Source organism: Rutilus rutilus (assembly GCF_951802725.1).
Source record: "Rutilus rutilus genome assembly, chromosome: 9".
Taxonomy (NCBI): domain Eukaryota; kingdom Metazoa; phylum Chordata; class Actinopteri; order Cypriniformes; family Leuciscidae; genus Rutilus; species Rutilus rutilus.
The window spans coordinates 8,032,244-8,053,086 of NC_140223.1; the positions used below are offsets into that span (position 1 = coordinate 8,032,244).

General features: G+C 41.2%; 1 protein-coding gene across 1 annotated transcript in view; it reads left to right on the top strand.

Annotated features, from left to right (window-relative positions):
- Positions 1-651: 651 nt before the first annotated feature.
- LOC311296905 (NACHT, LRR and PYD domains-containing protein 3-like) overlaps positions 652-20,843 on the top strand; it is a gene marked incomplete at its 3' end in the record, with an annotated part of 39,601 nt that continues 19,409 nt past the window's right edge. Inside the window, exons 1-9 of the mRNA XM_084418889.1 lie at positions 652-905; positions 1,141-1,236; positions 1,401-1,514; positions 1,819-3,819; positions 4,869-5,039; positions 6,995-7,165; positions 7,817-7,987; positions 8,660-8,830; positions 10,177-10,347. Coding sequence (XP_084275015.1) covers positions 1,187-1,236; positions 1,401-1,514; positions 1,819-3,819; positions 4,869-5,039; positions 6,995-7,165; positions 7,817-7,987; positions 8,660-8,830; positions 10,177-10,347 — 3,020 coding nt within the window. The 5' untranslated portion in view covers positions 652-905; positions 1,141-1,186. The remainder of the gene's footprint in view (positions 906-1,140; positions 1,237-1,400; positions 1,515-1,818; positions 3,820-4,868; positions 5,040-6,994; positions 7,166-7,816; positions 7,988-8,659; positions 8,831-10,176; positions 10,348-20,843) is intronic.

Below are 20,843 nucleotides of genomic sequence, written 5' to 3' on the forward strand. Positions count from 1 at the left end.
TCACCTAAAAATTAAAATTGATTAGGGTTAGAACGTTAAAACGCACTGCCATATTATTTTGCTTGTTTTAAGCATAAACTCACTAAATTTTGACATATTCTTTCAGAAAACAAGACAATTTTTACTTGTCTATTAAATGCTTCTTCATGTAAGAATTTTATATATCTGGACTGGAAACAAGAAAAAAACACTAATTAAGAAAAATATATTTTGCAGTGGAGTGAGTAAATGATGGCTTTTCATTTTAGGTTTAAACTTGGCTACCCCTTTAATGTTTACATACCAGGAAATAAGGTGTAGTCGGACTCTCTGGCAAGTGTAGATTGCTGGACATCAGCGTTGCAAATTCCTGAAACAGTTTTTAAAAAGGACAGCACAGCCATGATCAATAGCTGCTCGTGCTCATCAGTTCTCTCAGCACAACATGCCTCAGTTCTCTCAGCACAACATGCTTGCCTCAGTTCAGTGAAGAGTTACTGGAGTAAAATATATTCCGGGATATTGTTTTATTTCGAGTCGGAGGGACTGTCAGGCATGTCCGAAAGTGAGTAACTCAAGTAACGTTAACTTGTGGATCAGCGCTTACTCAAGACGCGTACTGTTACGAACGATTCAGTCCGATTTGATGTAGCTTACTGGTTCGACCGGTTCACTAAAAAGAATCGGTTCAAAAGAACGATTCGTTCACGAACCGGACAAGATATTGTTTTGCGCGGAACAAATAAAAAGTAAATGATCAGAGTTGATGTTTCGCCATTTAAAAGCCAGAATCGATTCTATAATGAGTATCAAATGCAAAGTGTTTAATGGAAACCTTCACAAAAGCTAAGACACGAATTTACGTGTAACTTGATAGAAACGGCGGTGGATTTTGTGAATCTGAATGTGATCAAACGTTGATCAAGGTGAGTGTTCAGGTCTCGAGACGTTTTACAGGTGACTTCCGCATTTAGGCCAAATATAGCCTATTTCCCCTAAATAATAGGCTATATTAGTTATTTCATGTGTTTCATTTCAGAGCAAAACATGGTTTCATTGTTTCGTGTTGTTTGTGGTTTATTTAGCATTTGTGTAAGTATACGACTAACATTGAATCTCAGGTCCCGTTCAGCTGAATTATTGTTTGTCATTTCCATTCAGAGTCAGTGGTGAAGATCAGATTCTGTTTCAACTGTTCAGCTTCATCATGGATGAATCTCAAACATCCAGAAATGAAGATTTTTATCCAGGATGCAGGTATTTTGAATAAACTCCAGATTAAATAATCTTTAAATTATAAAGAAGATGTTTTTATAAAGTTAAAAACTTTAATTTTATTGAATAAAAAAATTCAAATTCAAATACCTTTTAACAACTTATATTAAAATATTATCACCATTAATTATAATTTTTTGTTCTAGTTCAGTTCATCAGAAGAGATCAGAACCAAAGCCCAGCTGTGTGTCTATGAGGAGTGACAGGTCTATGGGTCATCCATTATATTTTAAGAGTGAAGATACACAACATGATCTCAGGTATTACATTTCTATAAAAATATGATTATAGTAGGCCTATGGTATTTTATATGATCAGAACATTATCAGTAATATATTCTACAAGATATAAACAATGTACAAGAAGAATGTTTTAATGTAATATTTTAATGCATACAATATAGTGTTGCTCACACAGACAGACATCTGTGAAATAATTCATTTCAAAGTACAATTTTTGTAATAGTGTAAATTAAATAAACATAAACAGTGATTGTTTTATTGATAAATGGAAATGTAATATGTTGAATATGGCATATATGTTTAACTTTGAACTCTGTTATAGTTCAGTTCATCAGAAGAGATCAGACCCAGAGCCCAGCTGTGTGTCTATGAGGAGTGACGGCTCTATTATTCAGCCAGTAGATTTTAAGCGTGGAGATACACAGACTGATCTCAGGTATTACATTTCAACAAAATATATGATTAAAAAAAGACATTGTGTTTATTTAATATTGTGGTATTTTAATTTTTACAGCCATGAAGTCCTCAATAGGTTTAGATCAAGTCTGATGAAGAGGTTTGAGTGTCTGTATGAGGGAATGGCACAGCAGGGAAACCCAACACTCCTGAATGAGATTTACACAGAGCTCTACATCACAGAGAGTGAGAGTGGAGAGATCAGTAATGAACATGAGGTGAGACAGATTGAGACACAATCCAGGAGAGCAGCAACAGAGGACATACCGATCAAATGCAATGACATCTTTAGACCTTTATCTGGACAAGACAAACCCATCAGAACTGTGCTGACAAAGGGAGTCGCTGGCATTGGAAAAACAGTCTCTGTGCAGAAGTTCATCCTGGACTGGGCTGAAGAGAAAGAGAATCAGGACGTCCAGCTCATATTTCCACTTCCTTTCAGAGAGATCAATCTGATGAAGGACGAAACGCTCAGTCTTTCAGATCTTCTTCATATCTTTTTCCCTGAAACTAAAGAAATGGAAATATCCAAAGACAAATATAAAGTGTTGTTCATCTTTGATGGTCTGGACGAGTGTCGTCTTCCCTTACATTTTAAAAAGAAAGAGACTTTACAAGATGCAAACAAAAAGAAATCTCTGGACGTGTTGCTGACGAACCTCATTGTGGGGAATCTGCTTCCCTCTGCTCTCATCTGGATCACCTCCAGACCAGCAGCAGCCGATCTCGTCCCCTCTGAGTGTGTCCATCGAGTGACAGAGGTACGAGGCTTCAATGATCCACAGAAGGAGGAATACTTCAGGAAGAGAGTCAGTGATCAGAGTCTGGCCAATACAATCATCACACACCTGAAGTCATCAAGGAGCCTCTTCATCATGTGCCACATCCCAGTGTTCTGCTGGATCTCAGCCACTGTTCTGGAGAAGATGTTGAGCGAAGCAGAGAGTGGAGAGATTCCCAAGACTCTCACTCAGATGTACACACACTTCCTGATCCTTCAGACCAACATCAAACATGAGAAGGACTATGAGAAGAACGTGACAGATGAAGACATGATCCTCAAACTGGGGAAACTGGCTTTTCAGCAGCTTGTGAAAGGCAATGTGATCTTCTATGAGGAAGACCTGAGAGAGTGTGGCATTGATGTGACAGAAGCATCAGTTTACTCAGGATTGTGCACTCAGATCTTCAGAGAGGAGTTTGGCTGGTATCAGGGGAAAGTCTTCTGCTTTGTTCATCTGAGCGTTCAGGAACATCTAGCGGCTCTATATGTGCATCTCGACTATATAAACAACAACACAAATGTGTTTGACCAAATCACCAAACAGAGATTGCTGTCTAAAATGAAGGACTTGTTTCAGCTCAGTTCACCAGAAGAACATGTTTCATTATCTGCGCTGCATCAGAGAGCTGTGAATGAGGCTCTACAGAGTAAAAATGGACATCTGGATCTTTTCCTGCGGTTTCTTCTGGGTCTGTCAGTGGAGTCTCATCAGATTCTCCTACAAAGACTAATGAAACAGACAAGAACATCTGACAGCAATGAGGAAACAGTTGAGTATATCAAGAAGAAAATCAGGACCATTGACTCTCCAGAGAAATCCATCAATTTGTTCCACTGTCTGAATGAACTGGGTGATCGTTCACTAGTGGAGGAAATACAACAGTATCTGACATCTGGGAGAATAAAGAAAGCCAAACTCTCTTCATCTCAGTGGTCAGCTGTAGTCTTTGTGTTGTTGACATCAGAGGAGAAGCTGGACAAGTTTGATATTAATGATTTTGTTGGAAGAGACAATAAAACTGAACAACTAAATGTTCTTCAGAAGCTTCTTCCTGTGATTAAAGAATCCAGATCAGTTCAGTAAGTATCAATCAGAACAATCAGTTCACTGTTAAAACATCAGGAAATAACAGTTCATAAATCTTCAGTGCTGCAGATGTTGTCTAGAGTTCAGTGGTCAGTATTTGATGTGTTTCTTAAACCGTGACAATGTAAAATTCCTTCAGGAATTACAAACAAAGTCAGAAAATGTGTGTATGAATAAATAATTCAGGTTTACTAGTTGAATGTTCTTGCACATAAAGAAGGAATTTAAATATTTAAAAGAAATGATAAAAGAAATTAAGACCAAGCAAACAACTGGAGAAACAGCTCATTTATCAAGTAGCTCAAATCTCCTAAAAACATTCGATGTATGGTTTACACAGCAGAGTCATACATTTAAATTTTACAATTAGATGGACAATTAAACATTACTTGATGTTTAGCTGAAAGTTTACTAAAACTTCACATTTAAATTTTACTGTGAGATTGACAGTTAAGAATCAAATCACTGAGTTTGTGACATTAGTGACGGTTCTCTAGTAAAGTGCAGATTTAATGTGTAGCAACGACTCTTACATAACAAGAACAGCAATGTACAATGAGACATTTAAAATTATTTCCAAGTCATTACTTTTGTCAATTACAGAAATTTCAAAAATATATTGATATGAATGTTTATCTATTAATCTGTTTTGCAGCGTGTAATTGGCCATTGGTCCTCAGCAGCAAGAAAATGTATAGCCTTTACAATCATTATAAAGCTGTCACTCATCTCAGTTCACAATCTCACAAAGTTCCATTATAAACAATAAAGTTGTCTACACTGCATAAAGAAAATCTGTCATTTTGTTAGTGAGAGGATTCGCGAGCGTGAAGAACTCGGCACTGAACAAAAAAGAGATCAGCAAACATGCCTGTGATTGGCTACAGTTCTTACCGCTGCAAAAACACTTTGTAAATAGAAGCATTTGACCATGAACCTTGGACAAGAATTTTACATTGTTAAATTATATTGGAATTGAAATTTGTTGGAAAGCCATTTGATAGTGTTTAAATTATGCTATTTGATTTTCATCTCTCTACAGGTTGAGTAATTGTGGCGTCACAGATGAAGGTTTTGCTGCTCTGACTTCAGCTCTGAGATCAAACCCTGAACACCTGAGAGAACTGAATCTGTCTGGGAATAAAATAGGAAAATCAGTGAATCTGCTGTCTGATGTACTACAGAATCCTCACTGTAAACTGGAGAAACTGTGGTAAAATCATATTTGACTCTCACACATGAATCACAATGTAAAGTATATTTGAAGTGTTCAGCCTCTTTCTGCTGTTGTGAGTTCAGATTATTGAGCTGTAAATGATTGAACACATGAGCTGATCCTCAATAACATGAAACTGCAGGACTGAGAGTCACACTGAAATACACACTTTCACACACAATCAACATTTCAGTCTCTTGACTTTAAACAGACTCGAGCTCAACACACAGAACTGAGAAATGAAGAACATGCTGGATTCATTCTTACTGTTAATAGGCCCTTTTCACAAGACGTCACGCAACTTCCGTTCTGACTCAAAGCAGTGTATGTTTAGTTCCGCCGCCAGCATAACGGTACACTATGGAGTTAACTCTTCAACACCTGCTAGAAATACATCTGGATGATGTACATAGTCTTGCAGACAAGTTTTCACTCACCACACGTTCCAGACTTGATAAAGGATACAAATTCTTCATTGAGCAGTACTTGTTTGCTTATGAAGGTAATCATTTTGTATTGTCCCGCCCAACTTGCGTTAGCAGAGGAGTTAGGATTACGGTAGCTGCTAGTTAGCTTTTTCTTCTGCAGTGAAGTCCATATTCTTGATTAATTTGCTGTAATACAGACCTGCAAACTCTTGTTGCAGTCATGTTTATTACTGATATTATTACTTAGCTATAGATTGTGTATTGTTAGATATAAATCAGTAACGCATTCATGGTTAATGTTGTGCCCTTTCACCAAAACATTGCATTGGAATAGTTTCGAATGTAGTTGTCGATGAGGTGACAGTGAGAGGGCGTTGTCACAGGTCCATGAGGAAAATGCCATGCTTATTGGATGGGAAACTGTTGAAAAATGAAAACAGGAAGAAATGAATGATAAATCACATCAGCATTATGGAAATGGTTTGACATTTAGCTTTGATAAAAATTGAACACTTGTTAGTAAACTTGTGGCAACACAGGCTGACCGCGATTTATCTTGTTGCTAGCTAGTCTAACTTTCCCCTCCACGACAGTTACACTTTAAAGAATGCTATAAGTTACTGGAAATTGTCATTAACGTTATCAAAATACCCTAAATATAAGAACCAATAACGCTAAATACGTCAACATTATTATTTTAAACTTAACCTTTCGTGTTTTTAGTTATCACCTTTTGTATTCTCCTGAAGTAACGTTAACCAGCGCGCGCAAGTTAAAACGGATGTACGTATACCCTGCTTTGCGGAAAAGCGGAAGTTTTCTGACGTCATTGTGAAAAGGGCCTATTATGTTCATCTTTCTGCATTGACACTTTCTAAAGTATTGTTTTTAATTTTGTAAAATGAAAACACAGACTAATTGAAACTCCATACATATTACATAAGTAACAGTAAAACTAACCTATGTTGTGAATAGTGTCGTTTATTAATGCAGATTTTGCACAAGACTGAATTTTAATATAGTGCAAATAAGAGATTGTGGCGAGTAGGACGAGGCGGAGGGCCGTGAGAGAGCAGCACGAGGCCGGTGGCGTGATTACTGATGAGCGACGCACCGGTCTCGTATCTCTCACGGAGGAGTGACGACAGTGAAGAGCGAGAGAGGACAGGCCTGGACTTATGTTGTGGTCTTTGTTTTATTTTCTGACAGCCGTCATCTGTGAGGGGCTGCTGTCTTTTACTTTCGTTTTGTTGTTGATTTATTTTGTCATTAAAGTCTTTAAATGTTTGCTGGTTCCCGCCTCCTTCATCCCATCTGAACTGCGTTACAGAGATTATTTTTCCTGATTGAATGATACTTTAGATGTTTTATCATGTTTTGTGAAATTTTAGATCTCAATCTAATGATCCCTCAAACATATTAATTTGTGCTTTAAGTTTGAACTTTCTCTTTAATAATGGATTCACTGCTAAACTGATCTGATCTGAACTGAGAGAGTGAAGTGTGTGTCATTGTTCTCTTCAGGTTGATTAAGTGTGGCGTCACAGATGAAGGTTTTGCTGCTCTGACTTCAGCTCTGAGATCAAACCCTGAACACCTGAGAGAACTGGATCTGTCTGGGAATAAAATAGGAAAATCAGTGAATCTGCTGTCTGATGTACTACAGAATCCTCACTGTAAACTGGAGAAATTGGAGTAAGATCATATTTGACTCTCACACATGAATCACAATGTAAAGTATATTTGAAGTGTTCTGCCTCTTTCTGCTGCTGTGAGTTCAGATTATTGAGCTGTAAATGACTGAACACATGAGCTGATCCTCAATAACATGAAACTGCAGGACTGAGAGTCACACTGAAATACACACTTTCACACACAATCAATATTTCAGTCTCTAGACTTAAAACAGACTCGAGCTCAACACAGTCAGAACTGAGAAATGAAGAACATGCTGGATTCATTCTTACTGTTAATTATGTTCATCTTTCTGCATTGACACTTTCTAAAGGATTATTTTTAATTTTGTCAAATGAAAACACACTCACACACACTCAAATTGACACTCCATATATATTACATAGTACAGATCTAGTAAGTAACAGTGAAACTAGCCTCCATTTTGAATAGTGTAATTTATTAAAGCAAAATAAGATTATTTTTCCTGATTGAATGATACTTTAGATGTTTTATGATCATGTTTTGTGAAATTTTAGATCTCAATCTAATGATCCATCAAATATATTAACTTATGCTTTAAGTTTGAACTTTCTCTTTAATAATGGATTCACTGCTAAACTGATCTGATCTGAACTGAGAGAGTGAAGTGTGTGTCATTGTTCTCTACAGGTTGAGTAAGTGTGGCGTCACAGATGAAGGTTGTGCTGCTCTGACTTCAGCTCTGAGATCAAACCCTGAACACCTGAGAGTACTGAGTCTGTCATGGAATAAAATAGGAAAATCAGTGAATCTGCTGTCTGATGTACTACAGAATCCTCACTGTAAACTGGAGAAATTAGAGTAAGATCATATTTGACTCTCACACATGAATCACAATGTAAAGTATATTTGAAGTGTTCAGCCTCTTTCTGCTGCTGTGAGTTCAGATTATTGAGCTGTAAATGATTGAACACATGAGCTGATCCTCAATAACATGAAACTGCAGGACTGAGAGTCACACTGAAATACACACTTTCACACACAATCAACATTTCAGTCTCTTTACTTTAAACAGACTCGAGCTCAACACAGTCAGAACTGAGAAATGAAGAACATGCTGGATTCATTCTTACTGTTAATTTTGTTAATCTTTCTGCATTGACACTTTCTAAAGTATTGTTTTTAATTTTGTAAAATGAAAACACACTCACATTGACACTCCATACATATTACATAGTACAGATTAAGTAAGTAACTGTAAAACTAGCCTATGTTGTGAATAGTGTCATTTATTAAAGCAGACTGAACACAAGACTGAATTTTATTATAGTGCAAATAAGAGATTATTTTTCCTGATTGAATGATACTTTAGATGTTTTATGATCATGTTTTGTGACATTTTAGATCTCAATCTAATGATCCATCAAACATTAATTTGTGCTTTAAGTTTGAACTTTCTCTTTAATAATGGATTCACTGCTAAACTGATCTGATCTGAACTGAGAGTGAAGTGTGTGTCATTGTTCTCTACAGGTTGAGTTATTGTGGCGTCACAGATAAAGGTTTTGCTGCTCTGACTTCAGCTCTGAGATCAAACCCTGAACACCTGAGAAAACTGGATCTGTCTGAGAATAAAATAGGAAAATCAGTGAATCTGCTGTCTGATGTACTACAGAATCCTCACTGTAAACTGGAGAAATTAGAGTAAGATCATATTTGACTCTCACACATGAATCACAATGTAAAGTATATTTGAAGTGTTCAGCCTCTTTCTGCTGCTGTGAGTTCAGATTATTGAGCTGTAAATGATTGAACACATTTTACATCATCAATCAATGACACGTTTGGTGATGTGAGCTGCGTTACATGCGGGATTGAAATGGTGGCTACAGAAATCTCTAATGTTTATTTTGGTCATGGCTTGTCTTGAAAAATGAAGACAATGTGACGGTTGTCGTAGGAGAAGTCACACTGCAGGACTGAGAGTCAAATCTTCAGACACTGCCAGAATCTCGTCGGAGGTAAAATTTGACGGTCATTAATCGGCTGTCGGTGAACATATCAAATAGAGCTGCACAATTAATCGCAATTAACATGAAGTCGATTTTGCTTATCACTATTATGAAATCGCAAAAGCTGAGATTATTTATTATGTGCAGCTTGTCAGTGACGTACAGCTCTGATCAGTAGTAAACGCTGCTCCATCTGAAAGCACTGCGAGTTTGAGTCGCTTTTAATGTGCATTTGAAAAAGAAACTCACATCAAACATCTTTCCAAACATGAGAAGCATTTATGAACCTCTTGTCCAACAAAAGACAACATTTAATAAGTCAAAGCGTTTCAGTCTTCTGTTTATTCAGCTACTGATAGTATGATGCCCATAGGGATTTCCTGGAATATTGTGTGTGTGTGTGTGTGTGTGTGTGTGTGTGTGTGTGTGTGTGTGTGTGTGTGTGTGTGTGTGTGTGTGTGTGTGTGTGTGTGTGTGTGTGTGTGTGTGACACCCTCTGGCTTTCAGATCGAGCAGCATTTACTACCGATCACAGAGCCGTACTTCACTGACAAACTGCACATAAAATAATCGCAGCCTTTACCAGATTGAGTGCGGTTTCATTTCGATCAATCGTGCAGCCCTAATATCAAACTACCGATCAAACACTTCAGGTTTTGGCCTAAGATCAGAGGAAACTTTTAGGATTTGCAAAATTGATCTCAGACGGCCAAATCGTGGCCAAAATCACAGTTTGCAGTCGGCTTAACAGTAAAACTAACCTATGTTGTGAATAGTCTCATTTATTAAAGCAGATTTGACATAAGACTGAATTTTTATATTTTAATATAGTGCAAATAAGAGATTCTTTTTCCTGATTGAATGATACTTTAGATGTTTTATGATCATGTTTTTTTACATTTTAGATCTCAATCTAATGATCCATCAAACATATTCATTTGTGCTTTAAGTTTGAACTTTCTCTTTAATAATGGATTCGCTGCTAAACTGATCTGATCTGAACTGAGAGAGTGAAGTGTGTGTCATTGTTCTCTACAGGTTGAGTAATTGTGATCTCACAGATGAAGGTTTTGCTGCTCTGACTTCAGCTCTGAGATCAAACCCTGAACACATGAGAGATCTGGATCTGTCTGGGAATAAAATAGGAAAATCAGTGAATCTGCTGTCTGATGTACTACAGAATCCTCACTGTAAACTGGAGAAACTGTGGTAAGATCATATTTGACTCTCACACATGAATCACAATGTAAAGTATATTTGAAGTGTTCAGCCTCTTTCTGCTGCTGTGAGTTCAGATTATTGAGCTGTAAATGATTGAACACATGTTCCCTTACGAGAACGGTTCTCTCGTACTGCGTTGCAAACGCTATGGGAAAACTCCTTTCTCGAGAATATTGAAGCCTTTATTTTAAAATGCATTGCAGCTGCACAGCATGAGAGCATGACCGCTCGATAGAGCGAGCTGATAGGCTGTGCTGCAGCAACTGCACGAACCTATGGCGAATCAGCAAAGGTAAACGGTCCAATCGGAGGGCTTGGCTCCTTGCCAACCTGAGCGCGCCAAAATAGGCGTGGCTGAAGAGTATAAATTCAGAGAAAATTCGCCATATGACAGATTTATCTCCTTCAGCTCAAGCTGTTTCTAACCTCGTTTTCGCTAACCTCTCCGGAAAAGAAGCCTTCTCGTCGTGGAACAGCCCTTCAGTGGAACAGCTTCAGCGCCGGCATCATCTCGCCAGCTGATCGTTTCCCTGTGGCATCCGACGAGTATATCCTTTAAAAAGTATTTTCCATCTAAAAGAGCAGAGCACGTTGTTACAAATGCCACTCCCCGTCTGCCTCGGTCCTGAGCACGCCGAGGCAGCACTCACTACAGGCAGCTGCCGTTTCTGTGACAGCATGCCGGTCTCAGTGCTTCGATCCAGGCTCGCTCTCGCTACATCAACACTCGCGCTGTCAACGAGCTGGGTCTTTCTGCATGACCTAGAATGGACACTGAGTGAGTTTCAAATCTGCGTCATTCGCTGGTGAAAGGAGGAAAAGAGTGTTTTAGTCCCGAGGCCGGACCAACCGTCATTTCTCACACATTTCCCAGTCCCCACCTTAGCTCGGGCGGCTGGAAATGCCAATATTGCAGCAAATGAGCCTGTTATAAAGCATGCGCACCTGCAAACAAACGCCGACACAAAACATGACGCTCTCTTCTATGCTCACTCTAACTCGAAGCTTATGTAATTTCCCCTTGTGGCTCAGTGGTGAAATCTAAATCTTTCGCGCCAGAGACCCGTGTTCGAATCCCAGCTCTGGCAGCAGTTGAAAATTATGCTGTTCTTTTCTCTGAGCTTGCGGCCAGCTTTCTTACGTACAGAAAGCGAATCCGGCCCTCGCACCCTCCCCTTCACTTGGCGGAGTGCGAGTATTTATGAGCCCACACCGGCCCCATTTTACAGAGATATACTTATTTTCCTGTGCTTATCTACATCCCTTCTGTGACTCAGTGGTGGAATCTGAGATTCTCGCGCCAGAGACCCGAGTTCGAATCTCGGCTGCACTAAATCTTTTCTGCAAAGCGAACGAGCTCGCGCCGGCCCCGCGTGACTCACTCTCTTTGGCAGCGTCCGAAGACGGGGTTGGTTGGGCTCAACTTGAGCCCGCCCCCCATGTAATCCCAGCAATATACGCTACATTCCCCAGTCCCCTCTTCTCAGGTGGCTGTAAATGTTGATGTTGCAGTCAATGGGCCTGTTACATAACATGCTCGCCTACAAACAGACGCCGGTTTTACGGTGATGCAAATAAAGCACAAAAGGGAGCTCTTTTCTTTCTGCCTCATATGTAGGTTGCCTGCCCACTAAAAAGTGTGAACCCCTACACACAAGCACTGTTCCCACAGTTTCAATCTTCCCCTGGCTCAGGCTGGAAGTTTAATAAATGTAGCGCGTGTGCCTACTGTGAATGCACCCCTACACACAAACACTGTTTCCACAGTCTCAATTTTTCCCCAGCTCACATTGAAAGTTTAATAATGTAGCACGTGTGCCTACTGTGATGTATGCACCCCTACACACAACCACTGTTTCCACAGTCTTAAACTTTCCCCTAGCTCACGCTGGAAGTTAATAAACGTAGCGTGTGTGCCTACTGTGATGTAAGCACCCCTACACTCAAACACTGTTTCAACAGTCTCACGTGTCAGGTCGATCCCCCGAGTCTGGGTGCTTTGCCTTCAGATGTGATCCAGCCAATGGCTTATCAGACTCTGGCTTGGCACAAATCGAGTCGGGCTTCTACAGCCGTTACTTTCTCGTTCCGAAGAAAGACGGTGGCCTGAGACCCATATTAGATCTCAGACACCTGAACAAGGCCCTCATGGTACGGCCATTCAGGATGCTAACGACCAGAAACATCCTGGCGCAGATCTGCCCAGGAGACTGGTTGTTCTCTGTAGATCTAAAAGACGCTTACTTTCACATCCAAGTGAACCCCCATCACAGGCCATTCTTGAGATTCGCCTTAGAGGGGCAGACATATCAATACACAGTCCTACCATTTGGACTGGCTCTAGCACCTCGTACATTCACGAAGTGCATGATGCAGCTCTCTCCCCCCTGAGACAGCGGGGAATGCGTATTCTGAACTACCTCGACGACTGGCTCATACTGACTCAGTCAGAGGCGGAGTCCCATACTCACAAAGCCTGGCTCCTTGGCCATTTAGAACGCCTCGGGCTCAGGGTAAAATTTGCCAAGAGTGTTCTGTCCCCCAGCCTACGGATCACGTTCCTGGGAACAGTCTCAACTCCGTTCATATGAGAGCATGGCCCACGCCGGGCCGGGCTCTGTTAATCCAGCGGCTTGCCGTGTCGTTCAGACTGGGCTCCCGTGTACCCCTCAGAATGTTTCAAAGGGTTTTGGGCCTTATGGCTTAAGCATCATCAGGACTCCAGCTAGGCCTACTGCATATGCGCCCCCTTCAGCTGTGGCTAATGCCTCAAATTCCAGCCCATGCATGGCGTTCGGGCCTCGTAAATATAAGGGTAAACCAGCGCTCTACCAGAGCTCTGGTTCCCTGGAAGGACACCAGCTGGTATCAGCAGGGTGTGAACATGGGTCTGGTTTCAGAAAGGAGGGTTATCTCAACAGACGCGTCCAACCTTGGTTGTGGAGCCCTGAACGAGGGCAGGCCTGCCTCCGGCCTCTGGTCGAGCTCGGAGAAACACCTACACATAAACTGCCTCGAAATGACAGCAGTTTTTCTAGCCCTAAAAACCTTCCTCCCATATCTGGCGGGAGGCCACGTCTTAGTCCGTACGGACAACATGGCCGTGGTATCCTACATAAATTGCCAGGGCGGCCTCAGGTCTCGCAACCTGTTTACTAGCCTGTTTACGCCAACCTGCGCTCACTCAGAGCAGATCACGTGCTGGGCACGATGAATACAGGAGCAGACATGCTGTCTCGGGGCAATGTTCCCCCAGAAGAATGATCTCTCCATCCCCGGACGGTGCGTTGGTTGTGGGAAATCTTTGAAATCAATGAAAACTCTCATTGCCCAATATTCTTTTCAAAGAACAGGGATGCGCTGGCTCACGATTGGCCCAGCCTCCCACTTTATGCATTTCCTCCGGTCTCGATGCTCCCTAAGGTCATCGAACTGATCAGGAACACCAAGTGTGCAGTCCTTCTCGTAGCCCCCCTCTGGCGAACCCAGGTCTGGTTCCCAGTGCTGATGGAGCTGTCCACGCCCCTGAACAGGTACCCCAGGGCCTCCCAGAAGGGGTCCTAAACACCATAATGGAGGCTAGAGCTCCGTCCACGAGACGCCTCTACCACCTCAAGTGGTCAGTTTTCTCCAGCTGGTGTTTAGCTCGGAACTGCTAAAGTACTGACTTTTCTCCAAGAGCTGTTGGATGCGGGACGCTTCCCCTCCACGCTCAAAGTGTATGTGGTAGCTATTGCAGCTTTTCACCTACCGGTGGCTGGCTCTTCCTTGAGTAAAAGCGACCTCATTGTTCGCTTCCTTAAAGGAGCCAGGAGACTTAACCCGCCACGGCCTCCGTCGGTGCTGGCCTGGGACCTTTCCCTGGTTCTACGGGCTCTTAAGGGACCTCCCTTTGAACCGCTTCAGTCGGCTGATCTGAAATCCCTCTCTCTTAAAACCGCTCTGCTCCTAGCACTAGCGTCAGTTAAAAGAGTTTGGGACTTACAAGCACTCTCCACGAGCGCTTTCTGTCTTGAGTTCGGGCCTAACAACTCCAAAGTCATCCTTAAACCAAGACATGGATATGTACAGAAGGTGCTCTCAACTCCGTTCAGAGCCCAGGTTATTTCCCTATCGGCTCTTCCTGTGTCGGAAGAAGATAACGATGCCCTCACACTCTGCCCTGTCAGAGCTCTGAGAATATATCTGGAGCATTCTGCCTCTTTCAGACAGTCTGAACAGCTCTTTGTCTTTTTCGGGGGGCGCACCGAGGGGCTGCCAGTCACGAAACTCACACTGTCAAGATGGATTGTAGATGCCATCTCTCTGGCCTACACCTCTCTGGGCTTTTCGTGTCACATAGGTGTAAGAGCTCATTCCACAAGATGCATTGCCTCCTCGTGGGCGTGGTCCAGCGGGATCCCCATTGAAGACATTTGTGCGGCTCTCGCGCTCCGTCCACATTTGCAAGGTTCTATAACCTAGAGGTCCCTGCCTTACAGGCACAAATTCTCTCCATTTAGGGCCCTTGCGCTCCCGACCCAGACCTGTGTGTGACTTAAGTGACCCTTGTGCTTCACTATATACAGTGTATATCATTTAAGGCCCGTCATTCTGGTCTATGATATATTAGACTACTCTGTTATTAGTCCCGGGTCTCCCCGGACACATTCAGAGTAGTCACCGGCGAATAACACAGCGTTTTAAATGGGGTTCCCATAGCGTTTGCAACACAATACAAGAGAACCGTTCTCGTAAGGGAACATACTCGGTTACTTTCGTAACCTCGGTTCCCTAAGAGATAAGGGAACGAGTACTGCCTTGCCTGCCGTGCTATTTCGCTTATATCAGGTGCTTCGCTTCAGTCGATTAAACCTGTCATATGGCGAATTTTCTCTGAATTTATACTCTTAAGCCACGCCTATTTTGGTGTGCTCAGGTTGGCAAGGTGCCAAGTGCTCCGATTGGACCGTTTACCTTTGCTGATTCGCCATAGGTTCGTGCAGTTGCCGCAGCACAGCCTATCAGCTTGCTCTATCGAGCTGTCATGCTCTCTTGCTGTGCAGCTGCAATGCGTTTTAAAATAAAGGCTTCAATATTCTTGAAAAAGGAGTTTTCCCATAGTGTTTGCAACGCAGTACTCGTTCCCTTATCTCTTAAGGAACCGAGGTTACGAAAGTACGTTTTACATCATCAATCAATGACACGTCTGTTACACGTGGGATTGAAATGGTGACTACAGAAATCTCTAATGTTTATTTTGGTCATGGCTTGTCTTGAAAAACAAAGACAATGTGACGGTTGTTGTAGAAGTCACACTGCAGGACTGAGAGTTAAATATTCAGACACTGTCAGAATCTCGTCGGAGGGAAAATTTGATCGCAATGGTCATTAATCGGCTGTCAATGAACATATCAAATAGAGCTGCACGATTAATTGCAATTAACTTGAAATCGATTTTGCTTATCGCTATTATGAAATCGCAAAAGCTGCGATTATTTATGTGCAAACACACAAACATCTTATATATTGTGTGTTATTGTTCTTCTGCTGTGTGTGTGTGTGTGTGTGTGTGTGTGTGTGTGTGTGTGTGTGTGTGAGAGACACTCTCTGGCTTTCAGATCGAGCAGCATTTACTACCGATCACAGAGCCATACTTCACTGACAAACTGCACATAAAATAATCACAGCCTTTACCAGATTGAGTGCAGTTTCATTTCGATCAATCGTGCAGCCCTAATATCAAACTAACGATCAAACGCTTCAGGTTTTGGCCTAAGATCAGAGGAAACTTTTAGGATTTGCTAAATTTGTCTCAGACGGCCAAATCATGGCCAAAATTGCAGTGTGCAGTCGGCTTAAGAGTAAAACTAACCTATGTTGTGAAAAGTCTCATTTATTAAAGTAGATGTTGAACAAGACTGAATTTTATTATAGTGCAAATAAGAGGTTATTTTTCCTGATTGAATGATACTTTAGATGTTTTATGATCATGTTTTGTGACATTTTGGATCTCAATCTAATGATCCATCAAACATATTAATTTGTGCTTTAAGTTTGAACTTTCTCTTTAATAATGGATTCACTGCTAAACTGATCTGATCTGAACTGAGAGTGAAGTGTGTGTCATTGTTCTCTACAGGTTGAGTAATTGTGATGTCACAGATGAAGGTTTTGCTGCTCTGACTTCAGCTCTGAGATCAAACCCTGAACACCTGAGAGAACTGGATCTGTCTGAGAATAAACTAGGAAAATCAGTGAATCTGCTGTCTGATGTACTACAGAATCCTCACTGTAAACTGGAGAAATTAGAGTAAGATCATATTTGACTCTCACACATGAATCACAATGTAAAGTATATTTGAAGTGTTCAGCCTCTTTCTGCTGCTGTGAGTTCAGATTATTGAGCTGTAAATGATTGAACATGTTTTACATCATCAATCAATGACACGTTTGGTGATGTGAGCTGCGTTCAGAATCTCGTCGGAGGTAAAATTTGACGGTCATTAATTGGCTGTCGGTGAACATATCAAATAGAGCTTCACAATTAACATGAAATCGATTTTGCTTATCGCTATTATGAAATCGCAAAAGCTGAGATTATTTATTATGTGCAGCTTGTCAGTGACGTACGGCTCTGATCAGTAGTAAACGCTGCTCCATCTGAAAGCACTGCGAGTTTGAGTCGCTTTTAATGTGCATTTGAAAAAGCAACACACATCAAACATCTTTCCAAACAAAAAGACAATCTAACGATCAAACACTTCAGGTTTTGGCCTACGATCAGAGGAAACTTTTAGGATTTTCAAAATTTGTCTCAGACGGCCAAATCGTGGCCAAAATCGCACAGTGTGCAGTCGGCTTAACAGTAAAACTAACGTATGTAGCGAATAGTCTTATTCATTAAAGCAGATTTTGCACAAGATTAATTTTAATATAGTGCAAATAAGAGATTCTTTTTCCTGATTGAATGATACTTTAGATGTTTTATGATCATGTTTTGTGACATTTTAGATCTCAATCTAATGATCAATCAAACATATTTGTAGGTTTCCACAGAATGAAGCCCTAGCTTGACACTTTGTCCACTCCCTTCGTCAGAATCCACATCAATAAATCCACAGAACCACTCGTGAAAAAATAAAAATCTATCCGTTTACTCCGTTAGCAACAAAAAACATCAGCACAGGAATATTACAGAAAATTAAAATGATTAATTAACAACAAAAAAGGGGGCGAGAGAGAAAAAAGGTAAAAAAACTGTATGGCTCCACTCTCTGCTTGCCTGACTGTTCACTGTTCAAAACTTTTCCGTTCTCGCGAGAGTATTCCAAATAATTAAAGGTACATGTACTGCAGTTAAAGGAAAAAATGCGATAACAGTCCTCTATTCCCAAAGTATCACCAATGTAATATAAATGCACTCTAAATTATCCACACACATTTTAAATAATTACACAATTAACTCCTTGCATTACTGTAAATATTAACTGCATCAACCTGTAAATACTGTAAATATTCCCTTCAATTTCCTCCACATAAATGAATTATGTAAATGACTATTTAACGCATAAATTAAAATGATTTATCAGTTAACTGCATTTAGGCTCCTACATTACTGGCCCCTAATTGTTATCAATGTCCTTGAAACAATTACTCAAAACTTAAATTAATGGAGCCTACATGCTAACTAACAAACTATCTAAAGAAATCTTCTTGGTCTTCGCCCTGTCTGAAATAGGGTCTTTCCTTTGGAACAGTTTAGGCTATACATTGTCCTCAGATCCTTGAAGAAGACATAGCTTTGTTATCGGGCGACAAAGCTCGCTGCTCTTAGTCTTGACTTTCACTTGACGTACAAAGCCTTTCTTGTCAGGAAAAATCTCCACAATTCTTCCAAGTGGCCATGAATTTCTGGGCGATGTATCATCCACAATCAGCACTACATAACCAACACTGAAGCTTCTTCCAGGAGTGGACCATCGTTGACGTTCTTGGAGCTGCATAAGATATTCTTTACACCAGCGTTTCCAGAAGACATCTGCGAGATACTGGACTCGCCTCCATCTGCGGTTAGCATACTGGTCATCCTTGCTGAACACTCCTGGGGGTAACTCAGGCTTGACCTTCCTTGAGTAACAAAAGGTGGTTGGGCGTTAAGGCCTCTAAATCGTTGAGATCTGAAGATGCCTGGGTGATTGGCCTGCTGTTTATGATGGCCTCAGCTTCACACAGTAAGGTATGGAGACCTTCTTCATCCAAAAGTTGTTCCTTTACTGAGATGTTCAGAATTTTTCTCACAGAGCAGATCAGCCGCTCCCAACTTCCTCCGTGGTGAGAACCAGTTGGCAGATTAAAGTGCCACTGAACTCCCTTCTCTTGCAAGTTATGTGCTATCTTGCTGGTGTTCCAATATTTTTTTTTTTTTTTTTTTTTTAACTCACTGTCAGCCGACCTGAAGTTGGTTCCATTATCAGAGTACATCTCTTTGACTTGTCCTCTTCTTGCCATAAATCTTCTAATTGCATTGAGGCATGCATCAGTGTCAAGTGAAGATGCTACTTCTAGATGTACGGCTCGTATGGCAAGACATGTAAAGATGACACCGTATCTCTTTATTTGCCCTCTTCCTCTTTTCACCAGAAATGGACCAAAGTAATCAACACCGACTCTTGTGAATGGAGGACTGTCAGGCAGGACCCTGCATCTTGGTAGATCAGCCATGAGTTGCTTACCGGCAGTTCTGTGTAGTTTCTTACAGCTGATGCACTTGGACAAGAACTTTCTAATAGCGCCGTTTGCTCCGGGGACCCAAAATCTTTGATGCAGTTGTGCCAACATATGATTTCTCCTGGCATGAGCTGTAACATTGTGAATGTGCTTCAGCACAAGCATCGTGATGTGTGAATCTTTTGACTAGATGGCTTGCTGCTTGGAATCCTCTGGCATTGCTGCGCGGCTCATCCTTCTACCAACTCTCATGACTCCGTTTTGAAGTACAGGGTTCAGCTTGTAGAGTGAACTACTCTTCTTTACCCTTTGACGTTTCTTTAGCATAGTCAAGTCTTCTTTGAAGCTTTGTTTTTGACAGTATTTCACGATTTCGCTTTCTGCTTCAGTCAAACCTTCACAGGTTAGGTGTGTTCCTTTGAAAGCTTTCTTGAACTGATTAATTCTGTTTTCTCCGTGTGAGTTTGGTTCCTTTCTGTTTGCTTTCAGTTCCTTAAGCAAATCTTTAAATTTCAGAAACCAGGCCACAGCGCGTTTTAGTTTTGTCCAGGATGAGTAATAGGTCATCAACTGTTCCATAGCATCTTTGGGCTCTTGCGTCTGAATAACATGTGCTTGAACTACCTTGAACTACCTTTCTAGAGTCTAACCTCTAACCTCTGAGTCGTCAATGTCCAGCATTCCAGGATCTGGATTTTTGGGCCACTGGTCTTGTGCACAGAGCAGGAAACTTGGTCCTGAAAGCCAGCTTTCACTATTCAAGAACGCTTCAACAGTCTGTCCTCTCGAGACATGATCAGCAGGATTCAGATTGGTATTAATATATCTCCACTGTGAAGTCTGAGAGTGTTCCAGGATTGTTGTGATCCTATTGGCAACAAAAGTCTTGAATATTGTGCCTTCGCTGTTCAAATACTTCAGCACAGCCATGCTATCTGTCCAAAAAATTGATTCGTTAAGTTCCAGTTCAAGCTCTTTCTTCAGAAGCTTGTCCATCTTGATGGCAACTGTGGCTGCAGTCAATTTCATTCTTGGTATGGTTGGAAAATTTAAGGGCGCAACCCTTGCCTTTGCCATAATCAGGGGTAGATTGAGCTTCACCGCTTGCAGTGCGTAGCAGTAGGTAACTTGTTGTTCCGTATGCGTCTTGACTAGCATCAGCAAAATGATGTAACTGTGCAAAGACTGGCGCACCAAACTGCTTTGACTTAACACATCTGTCAACTCCAAAGGTCTCAAGCTGTTGCAATCTTGACATCCACCTTTTCCAACTCTTAATGACGTTATCAGGCAGGTCTTCATCCCAGCTATACTTCTGCCGGCATAAGTCTTGCAAGATTCTTTTGGCAGGAAGTTCCACTGGAGCGAGAAAACCCTTCAGATCAAAAATGGAACAGACGAGGGAAAGCAGGACTCTCCTAGTGTGTGGTCGAACTTTGAAGTTGATTTTGAACTTGAACTTATCCGTTTCGGCACACCACTGGATTCCCAATGCTCTCTCTATTGGAAAGTTATCTTCATCCAAGTCTAAATCCTGAAAACCCTGGGCCCTTTCCTCTTCAGGAATGGAGTTGAGCAACCTTCGATTGTTACTCGACCATTTCGTTAGTCGAAATCCACCTTTTGCCAACATGCTCCTCAAGTCAGCGCAAAGGGTGATTGCTGTGTCTTCATCTGTAACTAACTTAAGACAATCGTCTACATAAACATTTTTCTTCACTGTTTTGGCAGCTTCTTGACCAAATTCATCCTCAAAATCTGTAGCACATTTCTGA